Source organism: Chironomus tepperi, unplaced genomic scaffold (assembly GCF_022539635.2).
Source record: "Chironomus tepperi strain 1889 unplaced genomic scaffold, CSIRO-AGI_Ctep_v1 contig_450, whole genome shotgun sequence".
Classification (NCBI taxonomy): Eukaryota; Metazoa; Arthropoda; class Insecta; order Diptera; family Chironomidae; genus Chironomus; species Chironomus tepperi.
The window spans coordinates 450,633-475,340 of NW_027226572.1; the positions used below are offsets into that span (position 1 = coordinate 450,633).

Below are 24,708 nucleotides of genomic sequence, written 5' to 3' on the forward strand. Positions count from 1 at the left end.
CACATCCTGTGAGGGTAGTTATCTTTATGACATTTGAATGATCTTGGGAAAGTGAGTTTGTTGTCCTAGGTTTGAGTCATTGGAACTGTCTTATTATGAGAAAAACCATACACATTATAGAGGAATTGTACGGTTTTTGTCTATGGCAGGTGCATAATTTGCCACTCTGGAATGATAATTTGTACGGTTTTGTGAAAAATTATGATAATTTATATGGTTTTGAAAAAGAACCATACTCATTACTAGGAAATTGTATGGTTTTTGTCTATGACAGGTGCAGGTTGCGCAGTTTTGCAAGTCTGGAATGATAATTTGTATGGTTTTGTAAGAAAAATCATACAAATTATCAAGAAATTGTACGGTTTTTGACTATGTCAGGTGTCTGTTTTGCAACTCTGATAACATTCGTCCATATTTTGTGCTGTACATATAGAAAGTTAAGGAAAAATTGATTTCAATATCGCACATTCATGAATGTTTATTATTTCTACGCGTCATTAGCCGACATAGCTGAATAATAAAGAATAATAATAATGATATCAATAGACACTTTGCGGCAATATCATCATCATCATCGGAACCGCTCTCTCACCGACATACAAATACATCCATAAAATTCTCTCTCTCGGCTATTTTGTGCTACACATACAGTCATAAAACGTGAGCTTTGCATGTGTATTTCTGATTTATATAATGAATGGAACTTCGGGAAAAAAGTTTCTTTTGACTTTGAGTCTCTTGCAGTTCGTCAAGCAAATCAGTTGTGAATATTAAAAAAAGTATCAAAAATATTTTGTGTTTCTTTTAATTTTTCCTCATTTTTTTGTTGGGAAAATAAGAAAAAAAAAAGTTTAAAAAAAATTAATTTTTTTGGTGAAGTTTAAAAAGGAAGAAAAATTGAAAAATTGTGGAATTAAAAAGGCATTTACCGAAAAAAGTGTAAAGAAGCGGCATAAGCTGAGTGAAAGTAAATCAAAAAATTAACAAGTGTCTGTTGAGTTTAAAATTAAAAAAAAAAATTGAAATAAATGAATAAAAATTATATTTCAATAAATTCCGGTACACACGACATTATCAAGTGATATAAAAAGCAGAGAAAAAATTTTTAAAAATTCTTAAAAAAGTGAAAAATTTTTCAATCTTAAAAATTGAAAATTTAATTTGCGTTAATTCGAATAATAAGCAAATTACATGTGCAGTTTACTGACTAACAATCGATATTGTGTAAAATTTTTCTATCGAAAGCCTCGATACACACATTTTTGTTCGGTGTGGAATATTATACTAAGTTCCTTATACCAAAAGTGCAGGATTTGAAAAGTTAAAAAAAAAAATTCAAAAAAAATTCAAAAAAAAATTTCAACTTTTTTTAAAAAATTTCAAAAAAAAGCATCAAGTTGCGAGGAATTAGACTTCTCGAGAAGGCAAAATTGAGTCGGCAAATTTCCTCAAGTGTCCAACCAGTAAAGCCGTTAAACTGAAGCAAGAAAAGCCATTAAAATTTCACGTGATTGCTCGTGAATCGCTAGCAGCCAACATGGAGAATTACTGGGAACAAGCTAATGGACACGCTCAACCACCGCATCCGGTGAAATTTGAAAGGTGAGCAAAAAAAATCTTTAAATTTGCCTCGACACGATCGCTCGTGTTTTTGGCCTCAATTAAGTGCATTCACCGTACAATATGATTATCTATCTAGTGCCGAAAATGTGTTGAGCTTTTTATATCGATTTGGATTTCCGCTTTATTTTTTATTCCTTTTTCCTACATTTAAATTAAATTTAGACCGGTCTTGTAGAACTCTTTGAGATGAACATCACGTTTGTTGATGTATCGAGCGATTGAGGCATGAACAGTCGTGATTGCATTTATTGAGAATTTAAGATTTTTTATTTAAAGCATTGAGAATGTGAATATTGTGAGAAATTTATTGGGTATTTAGATGATATGGAAATGGTGTTTATTTAATTATTATGTGCAATAGCTTGTTGCATGTAAAGTGAGGGTTGTTGTCGACATGCAATTATTGTAACGAGATTTAGAATGTTTTTTTTTTTTAATTTGAAAGGGTTTTTAATTTTACAACTTTTTCAAATTCTTCAATTTTTCAAATTGTAATTTTTATTTTTTTTTCCAATTTTTTCAATTTTTTCTATTTTTTTCCACATTTTAAATTTTTTCAATTTTTTTTAATTTTTTTAAATTTATCATTTTTTAACTTTTTAATTCGTTTTAAATCTTTCCACAATTTTTGAGTTTTTTAAATTTTATCAACTTTTCAAATTTTTTTTTTAACATTTTCTTGTCTCAAACTTTTTGGATTATTTCAAATTCTTGAAATTTTTTGCGTTGATTTTTTGAAAAAAAAAAAATTGAATTTTTTTCAAGGTATTTTTTTTAATGTTAATCGTTGAAAACGTTTCACAATTTTTTAAACTTTTCAATATTTTTTTTTTCATTTTTTAATTTTTATTTTTTTTAAATGTTTGCAAAAATTTTAGATTTTAAAATTTATCTAAGTTTTTAAATTTTTCTGCAGTTTTTTTTTAATTTTTTGATTTTACAGTTTTTTTTCTTTAAGAATTTGAATTATCAATAATTTTTAAACTTTTTTCGGAAAATTTTCTTTGGTTTTAAAATTTAAAAATTTTCAATTTTCTAAAAATGTTATATTTTTCAATTGAATTTTCCTAAATTCCAAAATTAAAACTACATAATTAATCTTCAATGTTTGAATTGTTTGAATTGAATTCAAAAATCCTCCAAAAACCAAAAACTTCCAAAAAAATTCAAATTTAAATCAATCTCCAACAAACTACCAACCAACCCCAAATCTTATTCAATTCCAAAACTCAATCATTATCCACATCTCATTAACTTCTAACAAATATTTTATTCATATCCAATAAACCAAATTCTCAAATGAGCTGTAAGGATGTCATTCTTAATGTATTTGTACCATTTTATCCAATATGTCTTTTAAATTTATGCGATTCACATGGCAATAATTTAGAATGTCAAAAATATAAAGAAAAGTCAGCACAACTTTTTTTTTCATAATTTTCTAATTTCCCATAATTTATGAAGAAAATAAAAAGCAGAAGTTGGGCTATAAAATCAGAGTTGCAAAACAGGTGCCTGTGACAGGCAAAAACCGTACAATTTCTTGATAATTTGTAAGGTTTTTGAAGAAAAACCATACAAATTACTAAGAATTTGTACGGTTTTTGACTGTAACAGCCTGCTTTGCAACTCTGCTGTCAATTACGCTTACTACTGCTGTATATCCTCAAAAGTATTAATAAATTCTCAACATTATTGCCTCAAACTGATAAAGCAATGTAATCACGAAAAAAAAGGTTCACTTCCGTCATTTACGTAAGCATAACAAACTATTTATGTTGTACATGCTTCATGTCAATATTACCACAAAGGTTCAGACTCAGATATATTTGTACAAGTAGCTATGCGACTGTGACATAAGTGACAATGCTGTATATAAATATATAAAAAGTCACGTGCACATACACCTGATTCTCGTTCTTTTGTTTCATGTCTAAATGGCATCTAATTTAAGACATTCGTTATTCGATACATATATTTTTAAACCTGATTTCTTTTGCTCACACAATTATTTTATATTTTTGTTCGTTGTTATCGCATTCTCAAAAAAAAGAAATATAAAAAAAAGGAAAAACTTATTTTTAAACCACAAAAACTAAAACTGATTGTTGCCATGCTATGTCCCTAACTGGGAGTTGTTTCGGTGTGATGGTCAAGTGATAGTTGAGGTTTGGGAAGGGGTTGGGGATCTTATTGACTGTCACTGGTCTGCTGTACTGATTTGTTCATTACAAACCGTACAGATCTGTTGTGATCCATGACATCCCACAGATATTGCCTAAAGCCTATACTTACTTACTTTGGCTGCGCACGGGGTACAGATTCAGTTGTGATCATGACAGCTCTATCTTCAGATAACTTCTGCCAATTAGGGATATTGAAACCAGCTCCTTATTGCTGGCTACCTATATTTGTCAATTTCGAATTCCAAATGCAATACTCATCTCGATCGACAGCTTCTTATGTGGTTCATTAGTGTGTCAATGATCATGATTCATCGAATAAGGGGTGTCGGTCACAAAGAAGTTTAGACAAAGCTGTGTTGAATGATGGATTCATTGAGATGAATATTTAAGAATTGGGAAGGTAAAAGGATTCGAGATTGGGGTATATCCAGATATCTTTTATTATCTAGTGCGTTTTGGATCCTATAAACCCTTTCCTGACTACATCTCTGGTTCTAGAATCTGAGAATTGAGTCTTTAGTTGGAATTTGACATTGTTAGGATTCGAACCCACTTACATACACAATTAAATGCTTCTAAATCGCGAGTCTTCAAGTTTCTTCAATTTTGAAGCGACAAATTCATCAATATATAGCATAACATCCCTAAATGCCGAATTTTGTTGTGGTAGTATGGTACAGTACCCACTGTTACAATTTAAAGTTAGGACTCCTGATGTGACACAGTGGTATATCAGTACCGTACCAATGGTTCACCAGGAGTGTATCAATTGTGCAGTAGTGCGACAGTATAGTGGTACGATATTGGTTCCTGTAACTTACCAGTACTTATTCTGTACCATGACATATCATCACCAGATAAATCAACCCCAGAGTTCCAAATCCATACTATCATACTAATTCAACAACCCCCCAAAAACCACAATATATGTACTTAACATAACCTTTATATTGAAAGCCCTTCTCAAGTTGAATTTAGAAATTAATTAAAAGCCAACAATGTCGCACGAAAGGTGTTGGAATGTTATTTTTAGTTCTATATAGTCCAAAAATTCTTTCATTCATTTATGAGCTTACTTACCGTTCATTAGGACGGCTGTTAGTCCACACTATTTTTATTCTAACACGCAACATAATTTTTGTGAGTTGTGTTGGGAATAGAAACAATTTTTTCTGTGTGCTGTTTTTCTTTCCTTTTTTTCTATAATTAATTTGTTGAATAAATTTTACTTTTCTTACTTCAAAAAAAATTTTGTTTCTTCAACTTAATCAGTGGGTCGTTTATGTCTTGATGGCATTGAGAAAATTTTTTTCTTTTTGTGAGGAAAAGTTTGTGTTTCTTTCGTGCTCTTGACCTTCACAAGGTTACTCAAATTTGAACTCTTTTTTTGAATATTTTATATGATGATTATACGATAATTTTTGCTTTTTTTCCTTATCGTTTTTTTTTTTTGCTTCTTATTTGCTGTTGATCTGAATGAAAGTTCCTTTTTGCGGACAAAATTTAATTGGTTTACCCCGGGGGTACAAGGGGTTGATTCAACTTAAAATGTTTATTTGTGGCTTGAAATTCTAAGGGGAAAGGTTGAAAATAGGTTTATAATGACGTTTAAAGAAAATTGAAATTTAACGGCTTTTTGAAATTTGATTTCAACAGATTTTTAGAAATTTGAAATTTTACCGGTACTTCAGAAATTTAGAATTTTAACGTAAATTTTTAGAAATTAGAATTTTAACAATTTTTAGAAATGAATTTTAACAGTTTTTGGAAAGAATAATTTTACGAAATTTTATGAAATTTATACTTCAAGAGGATATTTTTTCCGAAATTTTTTGAAATTTATACTTGAATATTTTTTGTAAATTTTGTATGAAATTTATAACAAGAGGAATTTTTTCCGAAATTATGAAATTATGACTTCTCAAAGGATATTTTTTCGAATTTTTATGAAATTAATACTTCACAAGAAATTTTTTCCGAAATTTTGTAGAAATTATATACTTCACAAGAGGACAATTTTTTCGTAAATTTTGCTGAAATTAATTTCACAAAGGATATTTTTTCCAAATTTTGTATGAAAATATTTCACAAGAATATTTTTTCCGAAATTTTTGAAATTATAAAATTCACAAATTTTTCCGAAATTTTGTATGAAATTATTTCACAAGAGGATATTTTTTGAAATTTTGCAAATTTTAAAATTCAACTATGAATTTTTCAAATTTTCATGAAAATATACAAAAGGAAATTTTTTCCGTTAAAATTTAAAATTTTACAATGAAATTAAATTTCAAATTTTCGTAAATTTTCAATGAATCTAAACTTCACAAAATTTTCTTCAATGTTTTGACTGAAATTTTTCCTTCTACAAAAAATTCCAAAACAATCTTCTTGTCAAGTATGCAATTTTACAAAATTTCGGAAAAAATATCCATCCTTAAGATTGCCTTAACATACTCATTAGCTTAATACCTCAAAATCAAGCATATAGATCTAATTTAACGACATCACCAATTCCATCAGTAAAAGCATACAAAACACATTTTTGTCGTCCCATAAAACTTATTCAAGTGAGGATGAAAGAAGCTCACTCTACTTTAATCAACATGAGATGCTTGCTCGCAAACTTTATCTCAATAAACACACATTTTTTCCTTCCTTCCATTAGATTTATTGAAACGTGAGCTCCTCTATGGCAACGACATGTGCTCTCGTGATGTAAAATTATTTTCAGCTTCTAGAAGCAATCTCATCGATTTTTCTGTATCATTAAAAATTTTCATAGCAACAAGTTTTAAAAAATTATCGATTTTTTTTTTCACCGACGCACATTTTTCTCAATGGTTTGTAGAATTTTTTGCCTTCAAGGTGTTTACAACGAAATTGAAAATTTTTTCTGTCAACAAGGCCATTTTCCCAAAAAAAAACGTAAATTGGAAATTCATTCGAGATAAGAGACCATCCCACACAATTGATGTGTATGTTCTCGCCCACAATCACCCATTAAATTAGGAGAAATTTTTGTTGATTAATAATAGGAACGTATAAAACCTTTCATTCATTAACTTAATGCAATTTGCCATTTTTTTTGGATATCAGTAAATCAACAGACAGCCATTAGAGTGGTTTGAGGGTGTAGGGGGATGCTGTTCAATTTTCTTAATTGGAATTTCAATTTTCGAGGGAATGTGAGGAATTAAAAATTTGGAAACACTGTTTTATGGTGTACGACACTGTTGTATGGTGTACAACACTGTTACATGGTGCACGACACTGTTGCATCAGTGCATACAAAACACTGTTGCATGGTGCATAACACTGTTGCAGTGAGGTGCAAGACACTGTTGCATGGTGCATGACACTGCTTGCTCGGTGCACGACACTTTATGCACGATACATGACACTTTTGCATAGTGCAAGGCACTCCTGCACTGTACAACGCACATTGCACTACCCAAAATGTAAAATTATTTTCAGCTTCTAGAAGCAATCTCATATTTTTCTGTATCATTAAAAACTTTCAACAACAAGAAAAAATTATCGAAGCACCGAAAACATTTTTTGCAATGGTCTGTAGAATTTTTTGCCTTCAATTTTACAACGAAATTGAAAATTTTTTCTGCAACAAGGCCATTTTCCCAAAAAAAAACGAAATTGGAAATTCATTCGAGATGGTGAGACATCCCATTACACCTTGTGTATGTTCTCGCCCACTATGAGCCATTAAATTAGGAGAAATCATGCATGGTGCGGGACACTGTTGCATGGTGTGCGACACTGTTGCAAGGTGCTTGGCACTTCTGCACTATGGACATACCTTACCCGTCATTTTATCATTTTGCCATCAATACGAGAATAATGGAGGTGACCTCATCATACCACCATTCCCTCCTAAAATGCCTCTCTGACTACAACCCCACAATCCAATACATTAACTCGCAAAAAAATGACTTTTTTCTACACTTCAAGTTCATTATCACATTTTTTTTATGATTGAACTCTCTTCGGCTGATTCACCCCTTAAGTTATTGATTGGTTGTCTGCTCGTGATGCATTACAGACAATGATAAATAAAAGTTACATCAATTTCACTTTCACATGAGGCTATGTACAGCAAATAATACAAAAGAGAGAGAATTGGAGTCGAGATTTCTCCTTCCAAGGTTAACTGAACGGTGAAAATAAAAAAAGAAAATTTATGTGAATGTCTTTGAGTTTTTTTGTTAATGTTTTGCGTCTCTGATGTCTGTTTCCCTAAAGGGCACATAATGGCGAAGAAGAAAATTGATTTTTCAGACATATTTTGGCTTTTTTATTCACGTGAATTTATCATTTTATTAATGTTTGTCATTTTTCAAGCAGTTGACAATGAAAGAACGGACCATTTGTGTGATAAGTTTATGTCCTTTGGTGACTTATTGAGTTTTGAAATCAGAGTTGCACCTGGGATAGACAAAACCGTACAAATTTTTGCTCATTTGTATGGCTTTCTCTCAGAACCGTACAAATTATCAAGAATTTGTACGGTTTTTGCCTGTCACAGGTTCCAGTTTCGCAACTCTGGACTGAAATTCCCAAAAAAAAAATTCATGTCAATCAACTCACTGACCTTTTGCAGACCAATTATTAAGTAAATATTGTAATGACTCTATAATTTGATCGCACCAGAGGGTCTATAAAGGATATAATTTTTCATCGTCCATAATTGACTGATTCTGTTCCCCTTAAAATTGCCCTTTCATTACACCCAATGAGATAATTTTCATTGCTTGCCAATTTAATATTCAAATTACTTCTCTCTCTCTCTCTGTCTGCAGATTAAGAAGGTGTAATGGAAGCTCACCAGACCGTTTGATTGTTGATTTTCTTGCTTTTTAATTCCGTCTTGCGAATCGTTCGAAGAATTGAAAGCTTTTTGTGGAGAGATTGCAATTTGTTTTGTTTGCTTGATTTTTTCTTGGGTTTGTTGGAAGTTATTAGTGCTAATTGGTTTTTATAGAGTTTTGAGGTTAAAATATTCACTTTTTGGGTAGTGAAACATAGAATTGTGGCAAATAAGGGGAATTTTTTACTGAATGCACTTTTGATGCGAAAAATTTTTTGCATCATTTTTACTGAACGCACTTTTGATGCAAAATAAATTTGCATCTTTTTGACTGAACGCACTTTAGATGCAAAAAAGTTTGCTTCATTTTTACTGAATGCAGTTCAGATGCGAAAAATATTTGCGTCATTTTTTTACTGAACGCACTTTAGATGCGAAAATTTTTTCTTCATTTCCAAGTCTTCATTTCCTCATCTCATCTCAAGTCTTCATCCTAATTCAATAATGCCAATAATCAAAGATTCTCACACTATATTATAGGATAAAAATATAATAAGAACATCACCGATGTATATTAAAAAATCATGACGCGAAAGCATCGAAAAGAATAAAAAAAAATATGAGTGTAAATATTTGAAATACGTGACTGACAAATTGTGATGATAACGATGAAAATAACATCAACAGAGATACTTCGATATTCAACATCACATGCACATACACGGATTTAAATTACTCGCAATTGTTAGGCATTTTTGGGAGGTGACATTAAATGATAAAGGTTGTAACATGATGTAGGAAATTGATTTTAAGGTTGTGGCAGGTAAAAACCGTACAATTTGTATGGTTTTGTAAGAAAACCATACAAATTATCAAGAATTTGTACGGTTTTTTTAACGACAAAAACCGTACAATTTGTACGGTTTTGTAAGAAAAACCGTACAAATTACCAAGAATTTGTACGGTTTTTGCCTGTCACAGACGCATGTTTTGCAACTCTGGGTTGTGGGATGTCTTTAACTGGAAGTCAAAACAAAGCCTTCATGTCGAGCACTTCCTTGACCTTTAATTGACTACCACATATACAGCATAAGAATTCTAAAATTGGCAATTATCTGTGTCTATTTTTAAGACATTAATTGCCCGACCTTTAATGATAATAATAACCTAAAAAACTCGTATGTAGCACAACCAACGTAATATCTCGTGACGTGAACAATCAAAATAAAAGCACATAATGAATTTTTCATATCCAATAGCGATGACGTCAAGGCACAAAAGTTTCGATAATTAAATTCCATTTAAAAAAGTTTTAAATTAAGATAAATTAAGTGTCGAATTTTGGTGAAAGTTGTGCGCTACTTGCTCATAAATTCAGCCACAACAATGAAAAAGAATCAAGGACTTGAATTGAGTTCAAGTCTAATAAATTTCCTGGTAATCCCGTAAGATACAGCTTCCATACAAAAAAGACACAATTTAATATGAGAATACTAAGAAATCATTTGTAAGTTTGTATGGATTCGCTTATTGCAGCAAATGGATGTCATAGGGAATTTCCAGAGTGATGATGTTTACAATGTTGTCGACAGGATGTTGATGTCAATTTGGTTTTAAAGTTGATATTGGATGGTAGATTGCAGTTTTGCTAGAGCTTTAATTTGTGGGTTTCTTGACTGTATGATTAGTTTTCTAGTCTGGGATCCGAAATACACAAGGTTCTTTAAATAGGTAGCAGGAAAGACACAAAGTACTTTCTAGAACACCGCTAAGTCGCGTATTGACTGTAAGATGCAAAGTCGTTCTGTCGAATTAAATGCTGATTTCGACTGCAAAAAATGCATTGTTACCTTCATTGTGCTCCTAACTTTAGCATGAAGTCGAATTTAGTATCTAAAGTTTTTGCCATTTTGGTACCAAATTTAGACGAGGCGCATTAATAAAGACAGTTGTTCCTAGTTGAATATTTTGCTGTCATTTAGATTGTTCTTTAAAAATGCCTGCGCCCAACTAGTAAGTTCTTTTAGGTTCTAGCTACTGTGGCATGGTCAAATTGACACACAGACCCAACAATCATGTGTTCGAATCTTAAGAGAATCTAGTTGCTCAATAAATGACACTTAATTAGGCTCATAATTGACTTGAATTCTATATTAAAGAGTCAACTCAAATCTATTCGTAGTTACTAAGATTCCGCTACATCTGAGTAGCATAGGTCAGGTAATCGATCCATAAGTCTCAGAGCGACGTGACTCTAATATAGTCTCTGATTCTAAGAATTCGATGCCAAGTCAAAGTCTTTTGGGTCTGTAGCCGAATTTTTTGGTCAATTAACTGATTGATGCTATCTGAGCGTCAATGCATTAATGTAAAACGTGAGAATGTCCTGACGGCACCAAGATGGCTGTCTTTTGTTAATTTTTATAGCGAAATATGAAATTTGTTTAATTTCACAATTCAAATTCTGACTCAACATCCAATTTTGCTTCCAAACCATCATCAACATATCCAAAATCCCTCAAACCATCCCCAATAACTCAAAACCACCAACCATCCCTGCCTTGATGTTTTAAATCAATTTATTTCTCTGAATATCATCATAATTCCAATAATAATTGTATGTTATCATCAGCAGGCAGTAGAAAAAAATGTCTCAAGTCTTTGAGTACACTTACGATAAGCACATACAACGACTACAAGTTTAACTAAATCAATCATATATACATGAATTGAACTTACTCCCATACATAGAAAGTAATTTACATACAGTCATTGACATTAGAATTGATATGTTGATGACACCCCGTCTATTAATAGACATAATAGTGTATGTGTCGTCAATACCTGCTCCAATTTTATTGTATTATGTGTTGTATGTGACGTTGAAGTTCATGGCGTACAATTAGACACTATTTTCGTATCACATGAATCTGATAAACGCCAACATGAAGCTATTCAGCATAAATAATGGCGAAATTTTACTTCTATTTTTACATCACGCTATCAAAATCAATTAATTTAGTCGTTCTGCATCGGGGTCGAAATTCTCAATTCAAATCCATAAATCTTATCACGTTCCAAGTGAAATGCACACACATGTAACATGTAATGACTCCTACTTTCTTATCAGCTATAATTTATTTATTTATATTTCTCCGTACTAACAATAGAACATGACTTGTACTGTACTGAGGATGAAGTTCTTAAATTAGAAACACATTATTTTGTAAAATGTAAAAAAATAAATGAGAGTGGTCTCGTGATAAGAAGCATTATCAAGTTGTTCCTAATAGTACTTGAGCTCATTAATGGTTATCAGTAAATTGAGTTTTTTTTTGCAGCGTTGCCAATTTTTGGTTTGTGTTGAAATTTTGAGTTAGAATTGAATTGGGGAATTGAAATTTTGAGGTTAGGGGTTGATGGTTGGGTAGAACAGTGGTGGGCAACCTTCTATTTTTTGCGGCACACCTTGGTGATAAGCCTCGACCAAAACCGCATACAGCATACGGTTGATAGTACTTTTAAACATTTTTGGGTGACACACAAGTGCGCCGGGGTAAACAGGTTGCCCACTACTGGGTATAGGGTGGGTCTGGAGTTGAGACAACACTTAATGGCATTTAGTTCTAAAAGACAAAGAGCATGTGCTCTACAGCTTATCTCCTATTCATTATTCTAGTCGAGCATGTGCCCGATCGTTACCCCTGGGCGGCACAGTGCAGCGAATCGAATTTTCCGCCATAAAAATGGATCAAAATGCGCCATAATGATGCCATCAAGGCAACTTCGCATTTTTCCATAATTCAGCGGTTCCTTGGCAATTAAGATACACTATTCAGAACCCTGACTCTGAGCTCTTTCCCCTGCTATGGTGGGTGCCTTACCCCATCCGTTCCCTAAAACTGTCCTAAACCCCCCAACATTGACACTGAAACTGCCAAAAAAAACTTGCTGAAAAATTTTTAATTAATTTATTCACAAACTAGAATAAATTGGAAACAGATGTTGATTCACTGTAGAGATTAACTCATTATAATTTCTATTGTTTCAAACTTTTTAAAAACGTTTTAATTACGCTGTGTATGAAGATTTATTGCGTGATATTCAAAGTGAAATAATCTAACAAGCATGAATTTTTTTGTTTTTTTCAACATCTAGAAATTTCATCACATTTTGTAATTAATTTGGTGCTCATAATGATTCAGCACAAATGGAAAAAGAAAGAACCCGGGGAGGACAGGGTGTTTGGTAGGGGTGTCTTACCGTCAATATTGGGTATGGAGTAAGTCGACGGGTGTACCGGGATACTGGGTAAATAGCCGGGTGCACCAGGGTACGGAGTAATTCACCGGGTACACCGGAGTATGGAGTAATTCACTGGGTGCACCGGGGTATGGAGTAAATCGGCGGATGCACCGGGGTACGGAGTAATCCGCCGGTTGCACTGGGGTACGGAATAAGCTACCGGATTCACTGTAATATGGGGTACGACACCGTTTTGACGCAAAGATGCCCTCAAGACACCGTGGCAGCTGATTTTGAAAATACAGTTAACCGCATATGTGCTGCTCGGGCAACTATCTTAAGCAGCTCTAAATTAATGTCGTCAGACATGAACCCATCGTTCATTAAAAGATCAAATTCAATTAATTAACCTTAAATGAAGATATAAAAAATTTCAAAATCATGCAAGAAAAATGCACACAAATACTTTAAAATCCGACAATTAAGGAACAAAACAAAAGAAGCAAGATCGAATATTGTGTAATAAAAAATCATTTTTGCTTTAAACTGATGTTGAAGCCACATAAAGATAAAGTTTTAATTGAGAGCAATTGAATTAGTAACAGTCAACATAGTGTCTGCAAAAAAGCGACTGTTAATTGCTTTCTATCATGTTTCGCACTCATGAAATTGAAACAAATGCTCGTGCAGGCATTTCAATATATAGATTTGACCATGAGTCATTCAAAGAAACGTTTTTTGGCTTTGTTTCTGCATGCACAAAACGTAATCCATATACAGTTAGTCATTGCTTAAGGCAGTGCTGCTTAAGCTGTTTTTGTGCCACGTCACACCTTGGTGGTAAGCCACGGATGACACAACAGCCACACGACATGCTACTGACGTGCCACGTCATACGGTTCATGTGTCACGTCATGCGGTTCATGTGCCACGACATACATTTAATGTGCCACGTCATGTGGTTCATGTGTCACGTCATACGGTTCATATGCCATTGCATGCATTTCATGTGCCACAACATGTGGTTCATGTGCCACGACACACAGCTTAGACAACACTGCGACATAAACTTTCTGGCTTAACTCCAAAGTTCTTTGGAATTAATTCATAGTGTGACACATCCCGTTCTCAAGCAATTTATGTAATATTTAGCATTTAAGTCAAGAACATTTTTTATGACACCAAATAAATTTCTATCGGTTTTAATGATTGTCGCGAAAATTTCGACACCTACTCAATGCCATATTTCGCTTAGGAAATTTATTAATCGGCGACTTTTTATGCATATTTAACGATCTGGTTATTAATGTGAAGCTTGTTGAATAAATTTTGAAATTGTTGGGAAATTATTGGTTGATGTTAAGATTGAGAATGTAAGGTAAGCAGATAAAGATCTGCTGGAATTGATTTTAGATCTTGTGATAAAATGGGAATCGGGGTGTGAAACTATATGGCTTTAATTCTCTGGAATTGTCAAATAGTTCACATATATTGGGTCAATTGTCGATTCTAATGGTTGAGCTCAATAGCTTAGTGAAGTGAGCAATTGACCGGCCATCGAGAGGTGCAAGGTTCAATTCCCACTCACGAGTGAGTTTAGGGAGGGTTTGATTCTCACTCACGATTGAAATTGATGGTGACTCATCAAAGTCATGAGTTCGAATCTCATTTGACCTAATTTGATAGGAATCATCATACCTCCATCTGATTATAGCTCTTGTTAGAGATCCAGTAACTCGATGACTGTGATGCATAACTAAATTCATCCATTTTTCATTAAATCAACTAAAACAGCATCCATCTTGCTGTGCATCTAATTTCAAATATTATGTTCTATAGTCCATATGCGCACTAGTTTCAATCTCACATCTACAATAGGCAAAGAGACCGCTTTTAGGTACGGTTGTGCTCTTTCTGTACCATGAAATGATGTGGATACCCTGTTAGGGACATCCACATCCGAAAAGTCTTTCCCACATCCTCACCAATTAAACAGAGGTGATGTGTATCATGTTTTCAAGACATTTCTCTTAACTTTTACACGTGCTTACTCAAAATTCCTTTAATATATCCATCATCACGAGAGAATTAAAGAAGAAAAAATAATACATATGCTTATTATTATATGAAATAAATGTCTACATGTAGGCAAAGTGAAAAACAGTTTGTAAATAGAATTTATTGACGTCATCAGCAAAATGATAATGAATAAGTAATGTTGATTATTGTACTATTTCCACATATACACTGTATCGACCTGATCGTTTGTTGAAACAAACAAATAAAATTCAATATGGGGATGGAATTAGTGAAGCAACTTCTCATAAAAATGACTGTTCCTTGTTGTCACAATATCTTTTAGAGATATTAATGCTTGTTAGCAGCTCGTGATGAATATTTATAATATAACAAGATTGTTTATAATGTATATAATTAAGGAATTTTTTTGTTCATATGTCGATTTGAATAATAACAATATTGAGCAAATAGGAATCATTCAATTAAAAAGTTGCATGAGAATTTATGTGTCGTTTATTGACTAGAAGTGTTACTCGTGAGGTATGGTGTGGGATGTAAATGGACTGATTTATTTATGAAGTTTGTTAGGTTTTTTATTGGAATTCTTTGCGTTTTTTGCTAAATTATTGCTTACTTTAGGCTGTTAAGTGCAATAAAGTACTCAAAAGCACTCCCAACGGTTATTTCAAATTCAAATTATTTTGAATTAATTATGAAGTTAGGTTTTGCAGGTTTTGCAACAAAAGCATTCAATAGCATTAATAACGGTTATTTTAAATTAAAATTATTTTGAATTAATTTTGAACTGATTTATTCTGACTATTGCTAAATTTAAGCTGTAAAGCATCAAATAACATCAAAGTTCTCATTCAAAACTTTCATTGTTGAGAATATTCTAACTGTCATTTCAAATTCAAACTTCATAAACATCTTCAATTAGTTGAGTTCCCCTTTTTATGGTTGTTACTCCCCTCATTTGTAATATTTAGTTTGTTTACAATCTTCAAACAATCAAAACATCAAAAAATTAGTAAATTTTAGTTCCTCGACGTCTGTATCTTGGATATTTCATTGGAAAACAATCCTGGATCTTCAATAAATCGAATTTAACAATCAAAACTCTCTCTAAGCTTCCTAATAAGAGTAAATAGTGAGTAAACATACAAAAAACTCACAAAAAATTCTATTAAGAAATGTTGAATTAAATTATATACTCGTGTGCAATGATGAAGCATTTTTCACACTTTTTATATAAATTATAATAAAACACAAAGATAATAATTATCGTGTGTAAATGCATGCGGTAGTTAATATCTAAGATTCAATGCACGATTGTAGGTGGAATGTCTAATGAGCAAAACACTTACAATTTTTGGTCTCGCTTGATATATTAAGCTTTTCATTGAGGAAGTAGAATCACTTATGAAATTTAATACTGCAAACTTTATTGTATATGCTAATTGCATTACATCTCGCAGTCATTCATTGGATATTTTAGGACATTGTATATAATAATTATCTCACTTTTAGTTTATTCTTTCTTTGTACTGATTCTTTTCCTATTTCTATAAACAGAGAGTCATTTTTCATTGTTGCCTTTTTGAATTTTTTTTCATTCATTATTCATGAGAGATTCACATGTGATGGAATAAGAATTATGAACTTAAAGTCGTGATTTCTTATTTTTTTTCTTTGTTACAATGAACTGTATGGAAGTAAGACTTGTTGATTTAAATGATGAAATTAATTAAAATTTTGTAATATATTCAAGGATTATCGTGAGGATGACTGATTAATTGTAAATATATGTTAATGATTGAGGTGCTCTAGAAGTTGTGAGACGTGACTAGTTTGCTTTGTTTAGTTTGTTGTACTGTAGCGAAGTGATGTTACTTAGATTCTGACAAATTGTTAGTCCGAACAGCAGAATGTGTTCGTGTAGGGTAAAGACACGTCACTGTTTCAATGGCAGGATTTGAAGTCGACCTGATGTCGTCGTGATGATTGATTTTGGACCAATTTTTACGGCGAATAGTTTGATTTGGCACATTGTGACGCTCGGGTAGGTTTGGGTAGGCTTCTTGTAGTTTCTGACCGTATTCCAAAGGCTTATCCAATTCAGAGTAGCATTACTAAGTCGTAATTGCTCAACAAACCTAGCGTTGTTGATGAACAGGTCTGCTGGACTGTGCAGAACCCTACTAGTCTTATTATTCATCACTAGAAGCACGTCAGGGCACTCTTAGACTGCCTGGACATTTCTGATATGCTTTGCAATGACCACAGCACAATGGCAGACCTTTAACAACTGCATTGAGTCACTCAGAAGACATAAACTTAATTTTGCAACATCCAGAACGTGTCTGCCACCCTTTAAGCCACTATAAGCTCCAAAACATGCAATATCAACCAAAATTCTCATCAGTCATTGACATTCTGGTCAATAAAACACGTTTCTGCAATTCAAATTATAATTGTCACTCCTACAAAAATTCCCAATCGCGTCATAACACTAACTGCACCCCAAAAAATTCACTTAACAATTCAATTATTCGACAGTCACATAGAATTTTCTAGTCGAGACAGTCAATTAAAGTTAGAATATTCCAACACAGTAATTCCATCCAGTTATTTAAAAAAATTCATCTGAAATTATCACAAAATAAATTTGTTTACGATTTCATTCCTTCACACAGTCACAGCATGTGTTCGCTTAAAATGTTCATTGAAACATATTTATTCAAGTTTAAAAAAGATTTCGACAAAAAAGAAATTTATATATTTGTGTTGGCTTATTTTTAGCAGCAAGGACAAGAAATTCAATTCCAATACCGTTACTTTTATTTTATTTTTATTTTGTTAGTCAGCTGACAAATTTATTATATTGAATTTTAACAGTCGAAAGATGCTCTAGAGAAATTTCGCGAGAATGTTGGAGACATTTTAGACTGTGCGAAGCTGTTTGGGGTAAATTTAGAGTAGCAGTAAATTTATGTGGACATGCGGTGATGTGATTTTAAGGTTAAATTGATGAAATTTCAATGAAAAATTAAATTCTAACCTCAAAATGTCCACAATTTGACATGATTAACAGCTCCGGCAATATGTCAGAGTCACGTAGGTCTGATTTCTGATTTTGGATTGAATGACCGACTCTAATTTGGACTTGGTCATGAAATTTGATGAAAAACCAAAATTCTAACCTCAAAATGTCCACGTTTTGGCATCATACACCAATCTGTCATCATACTATAGTCACACAGGTTTTGTGCCAGATTCTGGACAATTGACCGATTCCAACTTGTACTTGGTCATGAAATTTGATATAAAAACTCAAATTCTAACCTCAAAATATCCGAATTTTGACACCGTGCCAGATTCACTCTGGCCTGTTGTAGGATTTTGGATCAATAACCGACTTGAACTTAAACTTGCATATTCGGTGTGTATTTTAAGACTTATGATAATGAAACTTTAAATTCTAACCTCAAAATATCTACATTTTGGCACCATGTCATAGGCAAGCAAGTCCATTGCCTGATTTTGAATCGACTAACTGACTTCTACTATTCGAGAACAATTTAGACACAAAATTTACTTCAAAACTTTACATAACCTCAATATTTAATACGGAAATTCTCAAAACACGTGATTAAAAATGAACAAAGTCTTTGACAATATGTGAAAATATTATTGCAGTAACAACAAAAAAATAAATAAATACACACATTATTGACTCTGTCTGTTGACCTTATTTTGATGCGAAAAAAAAGAGAATCATTTTTTTTAGCTCGACTGTGATTTATTGTTTATTATTATTATTATTATAACGTCCAACAAATATTATTATTTCTCGCTAAAAGTCACACATGATTGTAGACTTGTCACGTGTCGTAATTTAGATGATTGTTCCATCCATTCGACAAAATGGCTGGTTGAGGGGAACTGATAAGAAATTCTTATGAAATACAAATTCGTCGTTATTGTGTTTGTTTTAAAATGCAGCGTAAACAACAAAAAAAGGCTGGGGAAATGACTTAGTACATGAATAATTACATCAAGGTTACGCATGACAATGTGGCAACATGTGTGAATGTAAAGACACACAAAAATTCTTGATAGCTTATCAGTCACCCGATTAAAAAAAATAATAATTTAATTTTCAATCATGACGTGAGTGATTAGAAATGAAAATATTTTTGAGTGTCGTTGCTGATTTATCCTCATACGATAACGATAAACGTGTCAGATATTCAATAAGATACAGAAAATTATTATTATTATTTTTTTTCGTAGTGTCGCGAGCAAAAACAGAAATAAGTTTTTTTGGATGTTCTTCAATCATTTTCATGAACATGTGTCAAATGAATGAGAAGTAAAAAATATTTTGTTGATAAGATAACTTCACACTTTAAAATGGATGAGAAATGAAAGTTTTATATTGTGGTTGATGAGGCAGAGCATGCGAATGAAGCTGGTGATGTTCTCAATCACATGTACAGTAGATTGTCATCAAGAATCATACAAAAAGCATCAAAAAAATCAAGAATTTCTATTTAATTCTGAATTATATGAGAAAAAGTCGTTAAAAATCGTTAAAATTTTGAAATTTTCTGTTTGAACTTTTAGGTTCAATCTTTGAACTTCATCAGTTTGTAAACAATAAGTAGTGAAAATGTGTGTTTCAAATGTAAATTAATTAATTTAACTAGCATCTGCTTGATATTAAGGCTAGAATCAGTAAGAATCCAGTTAACGACTTCAGATTCATCATTTTATTAAGGCAAGGATCAATAAGAATTCAGTTTATGACTGTAAAATTGTGTTTTATGTGAAAATTTGTGATTTAAATGTAGTTTAATTATTTAAATTAGCATCTGATCAATATTAAGACTAAAATCAGAAAGAATCCAGATCATAACTTCAATAATATCAAAATGGAAGTGAAAATTTGTGTTTCAAGTGTAGATTAATTAATTTGACAACAATCTGCTCACTATTAAGACTAAGATCACTAAGAATCCAGCTTACAACCCCAAATTCATCACTTTATTCTCTCTTACACTAAATAAATACTTTATATTCGACGACATAGCAAGTATGTCTTGTATTATTTGAAATATGTCGAAAAAAGTTGTATGTATTTCTCCTCGTGATACTGATAACGACGTGGAATGGAACAAAAATAAAGTACACAGAAAATGTGTATAAAAACAGATGTATATATGTACAAAAATTAATAACTGGAATGTCTTATCAGCTTTACACGATATTTCTTTTCCTTCTTATTTTTTGTTAAAAAATTTCTATTTTCGGATGAAGGTCGATGGCTGAATTTATTGAGATTCATGCAAGAAGTATCGAAAAGGTTGAATTTTGAAGGACGAAATGGGAAATTGAATTCATTTTCAAGGTTGAACATTATTTCCATCTTTGAAGATTAATTTGATACTCAGAAATTTACACAAAGTTGGATTCTATTTTTAAGCACTTTCCTAGAATTATTCGTCAATATTACGCCTATAGGCATTATATTCAGCACCAAGACAATTAATTCCAGCTAAACATTCTATTGATATTGTTTTTCTACGCATTTTCCTCTTAATAGTAGCTTATTTTCCATAACAATTTTGGTTCTTACAACAATCTCCAATTTTGAGGTGTACTTGAAGTTATTCACACGAAATAGAAAAGCGTGAAATTTTTTCTTGGAAGTATTCAGGTAGGGTGGGTTTTAATTTAATGTTACACAGCTGGAAATAAGGCATGAGATGAATTTCATCGAATTTTAGCTTTGATGAAACGTTTTTGATGATTTTTAATTCTGGTGTTAGAGTAATTGTGATGATATTTAGGTAGGTGTGGATATCTGTTTAATTGCTGTGGACGACCCCTTGGAAGAAGCTTATTCTCCTTCGTGATCAATGTTTTGAGATGTTTTTGATATTTAGACAAGTTCTAATAAGCAAACTAGTCCACAAAGTTGCTTTTATTTAGAGTAAAAAGCACTGCCAAACTAGTCAAAAGTTGATCTTACTCCGGGGCGTCCAACACTCACTACTTATAAAAGTCGAGTGATATCACATGAACCAGACTAGCGTCATTTCAAACATTGATCGTTATTATTTGAATGAAAAAACGGGGATGAAAACTATATTTTTAAAAAATAAATGACCGTTGAAAATTTTTAAATTCAAAAAATACGTTGTTTGTAAAAAAATCAATATTTATTCAAATTCTGATGCATGTAACTGTTTTCTTTCAAATGAGCAATGATATTAATGATCATTTGAGTCTTAACTTCATGGAATTTCATGAAAAGAACTGATAATTTTTAAAAAAATTTTTCGTTGTTTACATTTATATCAACGGTAAAATATTTTTTGAATTTTCGCAATCAATTTCGAATATTTTCGAACTAATTTCGAATTTTTTCGAAATGAAATGACGCAAGTCTGACATGAACAACCATGTTCGTATCCTTAGTGCCTATTAGGAACATTTCATGATTTTCCATTTAATAACCCACAGGGATGTATCTTTAGCAATTCTAAGGGGCGAGGTGGGGTACACAACTTTTGCACTTTCAAAACCATTTTCAATTCAAAATCAATTTCCATCATATTGTCTACAACACCTAGAACATGAACAATACACTGCTATATTTAATAATCTACACTACAAAACTGCTCATGCTTACAAAAACGTGCTTTTTATGGAATCAACAATATTCAATCGTCCATAAAAGGCATGTCTATACAAAAAGGTGCTAATAAGCTAAAAATCAACTTTTACCAAATAAGCAGCAATTATTGAATTTTTAGAGTAATAATCAATCGTGCACATGCAATCACATAAAGGTGATATCAAATTTTCACTTCTTCAACAGAAAACACAAAACAATGCAAACTTCGCAGTGTTCAAAGTGCAACTTTCTTTTTATAATAATTGCAAGCGCGACAATCCATAATGGATATATGCCGTTTTGGCATCACTAAGCAAAAAAAAATGTGATAATTTCAATAAATGTCTGTAATTTAAATATCATTTGTCGAGTGTGTTGCTGGTTCAATAAACGTGAGCAAAGTTTTATTATTGCTGATGATGATTCATATTGAGTCACAGTGAGTGTCATCGAATGAAATTAGAATTTATACATAAAATATACATGAGCAAGTGCATGAGTCATAATCACATGTTGGATTTATGTAGATACTTAAATAAATAAATGTATCTCTTTTATGAATCGATATGCACGCACTCCAGGCACATTTTAATACACGTGGATGTACAATATCTCATTCATGTGTCATTAATGAATGTGAAAATTGAAAAATTTTTGTTTGTGATTTTAATTTAATGATTACTTTAATTATGAGTTGAATAGGCTTTTTCTGGGTGATTTTAGGTACATGAATGCGATAGAATTGATATTGAATATTAAAAATGATCGAATCTTATTTTTGAGGCTCAGAAATACAATGTGTAGGCTAACAAAGGTGTTATCCCGAATATCACAAATCGATTAATCGGTCGAAAATCCAATCTGAGGTCGACGTTACTCTGACTTGATTCTGGATTCGATTTAAATCCAGAATCAGAATCCAGAGTCATGCCATTTACACTGCTATGGCTACCCCTACCATTTGCAGGATTTGTGATCGATTAACAGACTTGTGTTGTCCCCTTAATGCTAAGTCATTATGAAATGCATTGTTAATCATCCTATTGAGCTATGTACTCAGCATCCATACCTGCCATACCTAGTGTACCATGCATCCATACCTATGCAGCACACTAAGAGAAGCTACATTCCACAAATCTCAATAATATCACAAATTTCCAATACCCCTTACTTAGAGATTCCTCAAACAACGCTTCAAAAACAATAACTTAATACAAAAAATTCACCGAAAACCACAAAAAACCACCTGAATCTGAAATCTTATTTATCAAATGGAAAATCCCATCGCTAGAAAAATCACATTTATTGCTGTTTTTCTTTCTTTTTCGTATGATAAAAGTAAGATGAAAGTCATTAAGCATGTGTGTAGCCTATACTAATTTAATACATTATTACACGTAGTATACTTACTACGACTGTATGAGACGACAAACATCTTATCATCACAAATAATTTAAAGCGTTTAATAATAAGAAGAATAAAAAAATTGAAGACATCAGGCACTCGCGTGACAAATTCTTTTATTTTGCGTGTTTGACAAAAAAGAAAAGAAAAGAAACAAAAATTTGGGTTACAGTAAATGAACGCGCCTCGTGAATATGTTTGTACAATTTGATTTGTATTGTTTGTTAAAATATTTAAAAATTTGCATCTTGTTTGTTTTTGTTCTCAGTCGGTGGCTACGAAATGAGCCTACGTAATCAGCTTTTTGGATGATAAGAAGATTTTTGTGTATTTTTTTTGCGAATATTTAAATTCAGTCGTTTTGGGGATTAATCGATTTGACATGAAAACCGTTAGGACAGAGTTGTTCAATCTTTTTTGTGGCATGGCACATCTTGGTGATGAGCCATGTCATATATGAGTGACAAACCATGGTACATCTGAGTGACAAACCATGACACATCTGAGTGACAAACCATGGCACATCTGAGTGACAAACCATGACACAAATGAGTGACAAACCATGGCACATCTTGACGGTAAGCCACGTGACACCTTGGTGGTAAGCCACGTCATACCTTGGTCGTAGATTACGGTACACTTTGGTGTTAATCAAGAATGTTTTGCGGAGCCTAAACAGCTCCCTGTCTTCACTTGTGTCGCTAGTGCATGTCATACATGTCATGTCATTCCCAAGAGATATCCTGCGCCACACAGTTTGAACAACACTGACTTAAAAACTATAAAAAGTCCAGACTCATGTTTTGGCTGTGCAAATCAAACACACCTCTTTTCTATACATTTCGTCCATTCAATATACAATTCTATCAGCCATAATATCACAAAGCACACTTGCTATGTCATACATTAATCTATATTTAACGGAGAATAAGAGGAGACAATTTATCGTGGGTGGATAAATGTGGCGCATTCACACTGATATTTAATGATTAGATGGTTAATTGAGGTTAATACTCAAGCTTCTTCAATATTTTCTTTTTTTTTGTGTTGGTAGAGTTTTGGGTATTTAGGAACATATGGTGTATTTTTGGAAGTTATAAGGAGGAAGTTGTTGTGCTAATTTTGTTGAATTAGATTGTAGTTGGTATTGCGGAGATATTGTAGTATATTGGTGTATTGAAGGTGTGGCAAGGATTGGATGATGAGTTTTAAGTTCTTAGTGTCAATATTGACTGCAAAAGTGACCAAAGCTTCCGAATTATTCATTTTTGAGTGATAGAAGAATGGAGGAAGGTGGTCTACCTTATTGCAGCAACAATTGGTGACTGCGCAAGGTGGAATCTGGGGTACCGAGCCATATAATGGCAAATCTGCCAAGGCAAGAGTTAGGTTTCTGTGTCCGGGTGTCTAAGCAACATTCCCAGCAAAAACAGATCTTTCAATCATTATAAAGAGTGCTTTTGACATAAGCAGAGAAATTTGCTCCAAAATCATTAAAAATGCCTGAAAACATCCAAAAATTAAAATATCTATAGACATCATACAACATATATCAGCCTCATATAGAACCTCCCAAATAAAAAGTAAACAAACCATCAATCTACAAAATTTATTTACATATTCCAAGTCAGTGCCCCCATTCCTACCAAAAAGAAAATTCTAGAAAATATTAAACATTTTTTTGCGAGAAATTCACACGTGTTTGTGCTCCTTACCTTCCG

At 32.3% G+C, this 24,708-nt stretch overlaps 1 protein-coding gene across 1 annotated transcript in view; it reads left to right on the forward strand.

Moving 5' to 3' along the window:
• Nucleotides 1-746: 746 nt before the first annotated feature.
• The window catches only part of cwo (transcription factor cwo), a 49,379-nt gene continuing 25,417 nt past the window's right edge, over nt 747-24,708 (forward strand). The window contains exon 1 of the mRNA XM_070650892.1: nt 747-1,602. Within this exon, the coding sequence (XP_070506993.1) occupies nt 1,538-1,602 (65 nt within the window). The 5' untranslated portion in view covers nt 747-1,537. The remainder of the gene's footprint in view (nt 1,603-24,708) is intronic.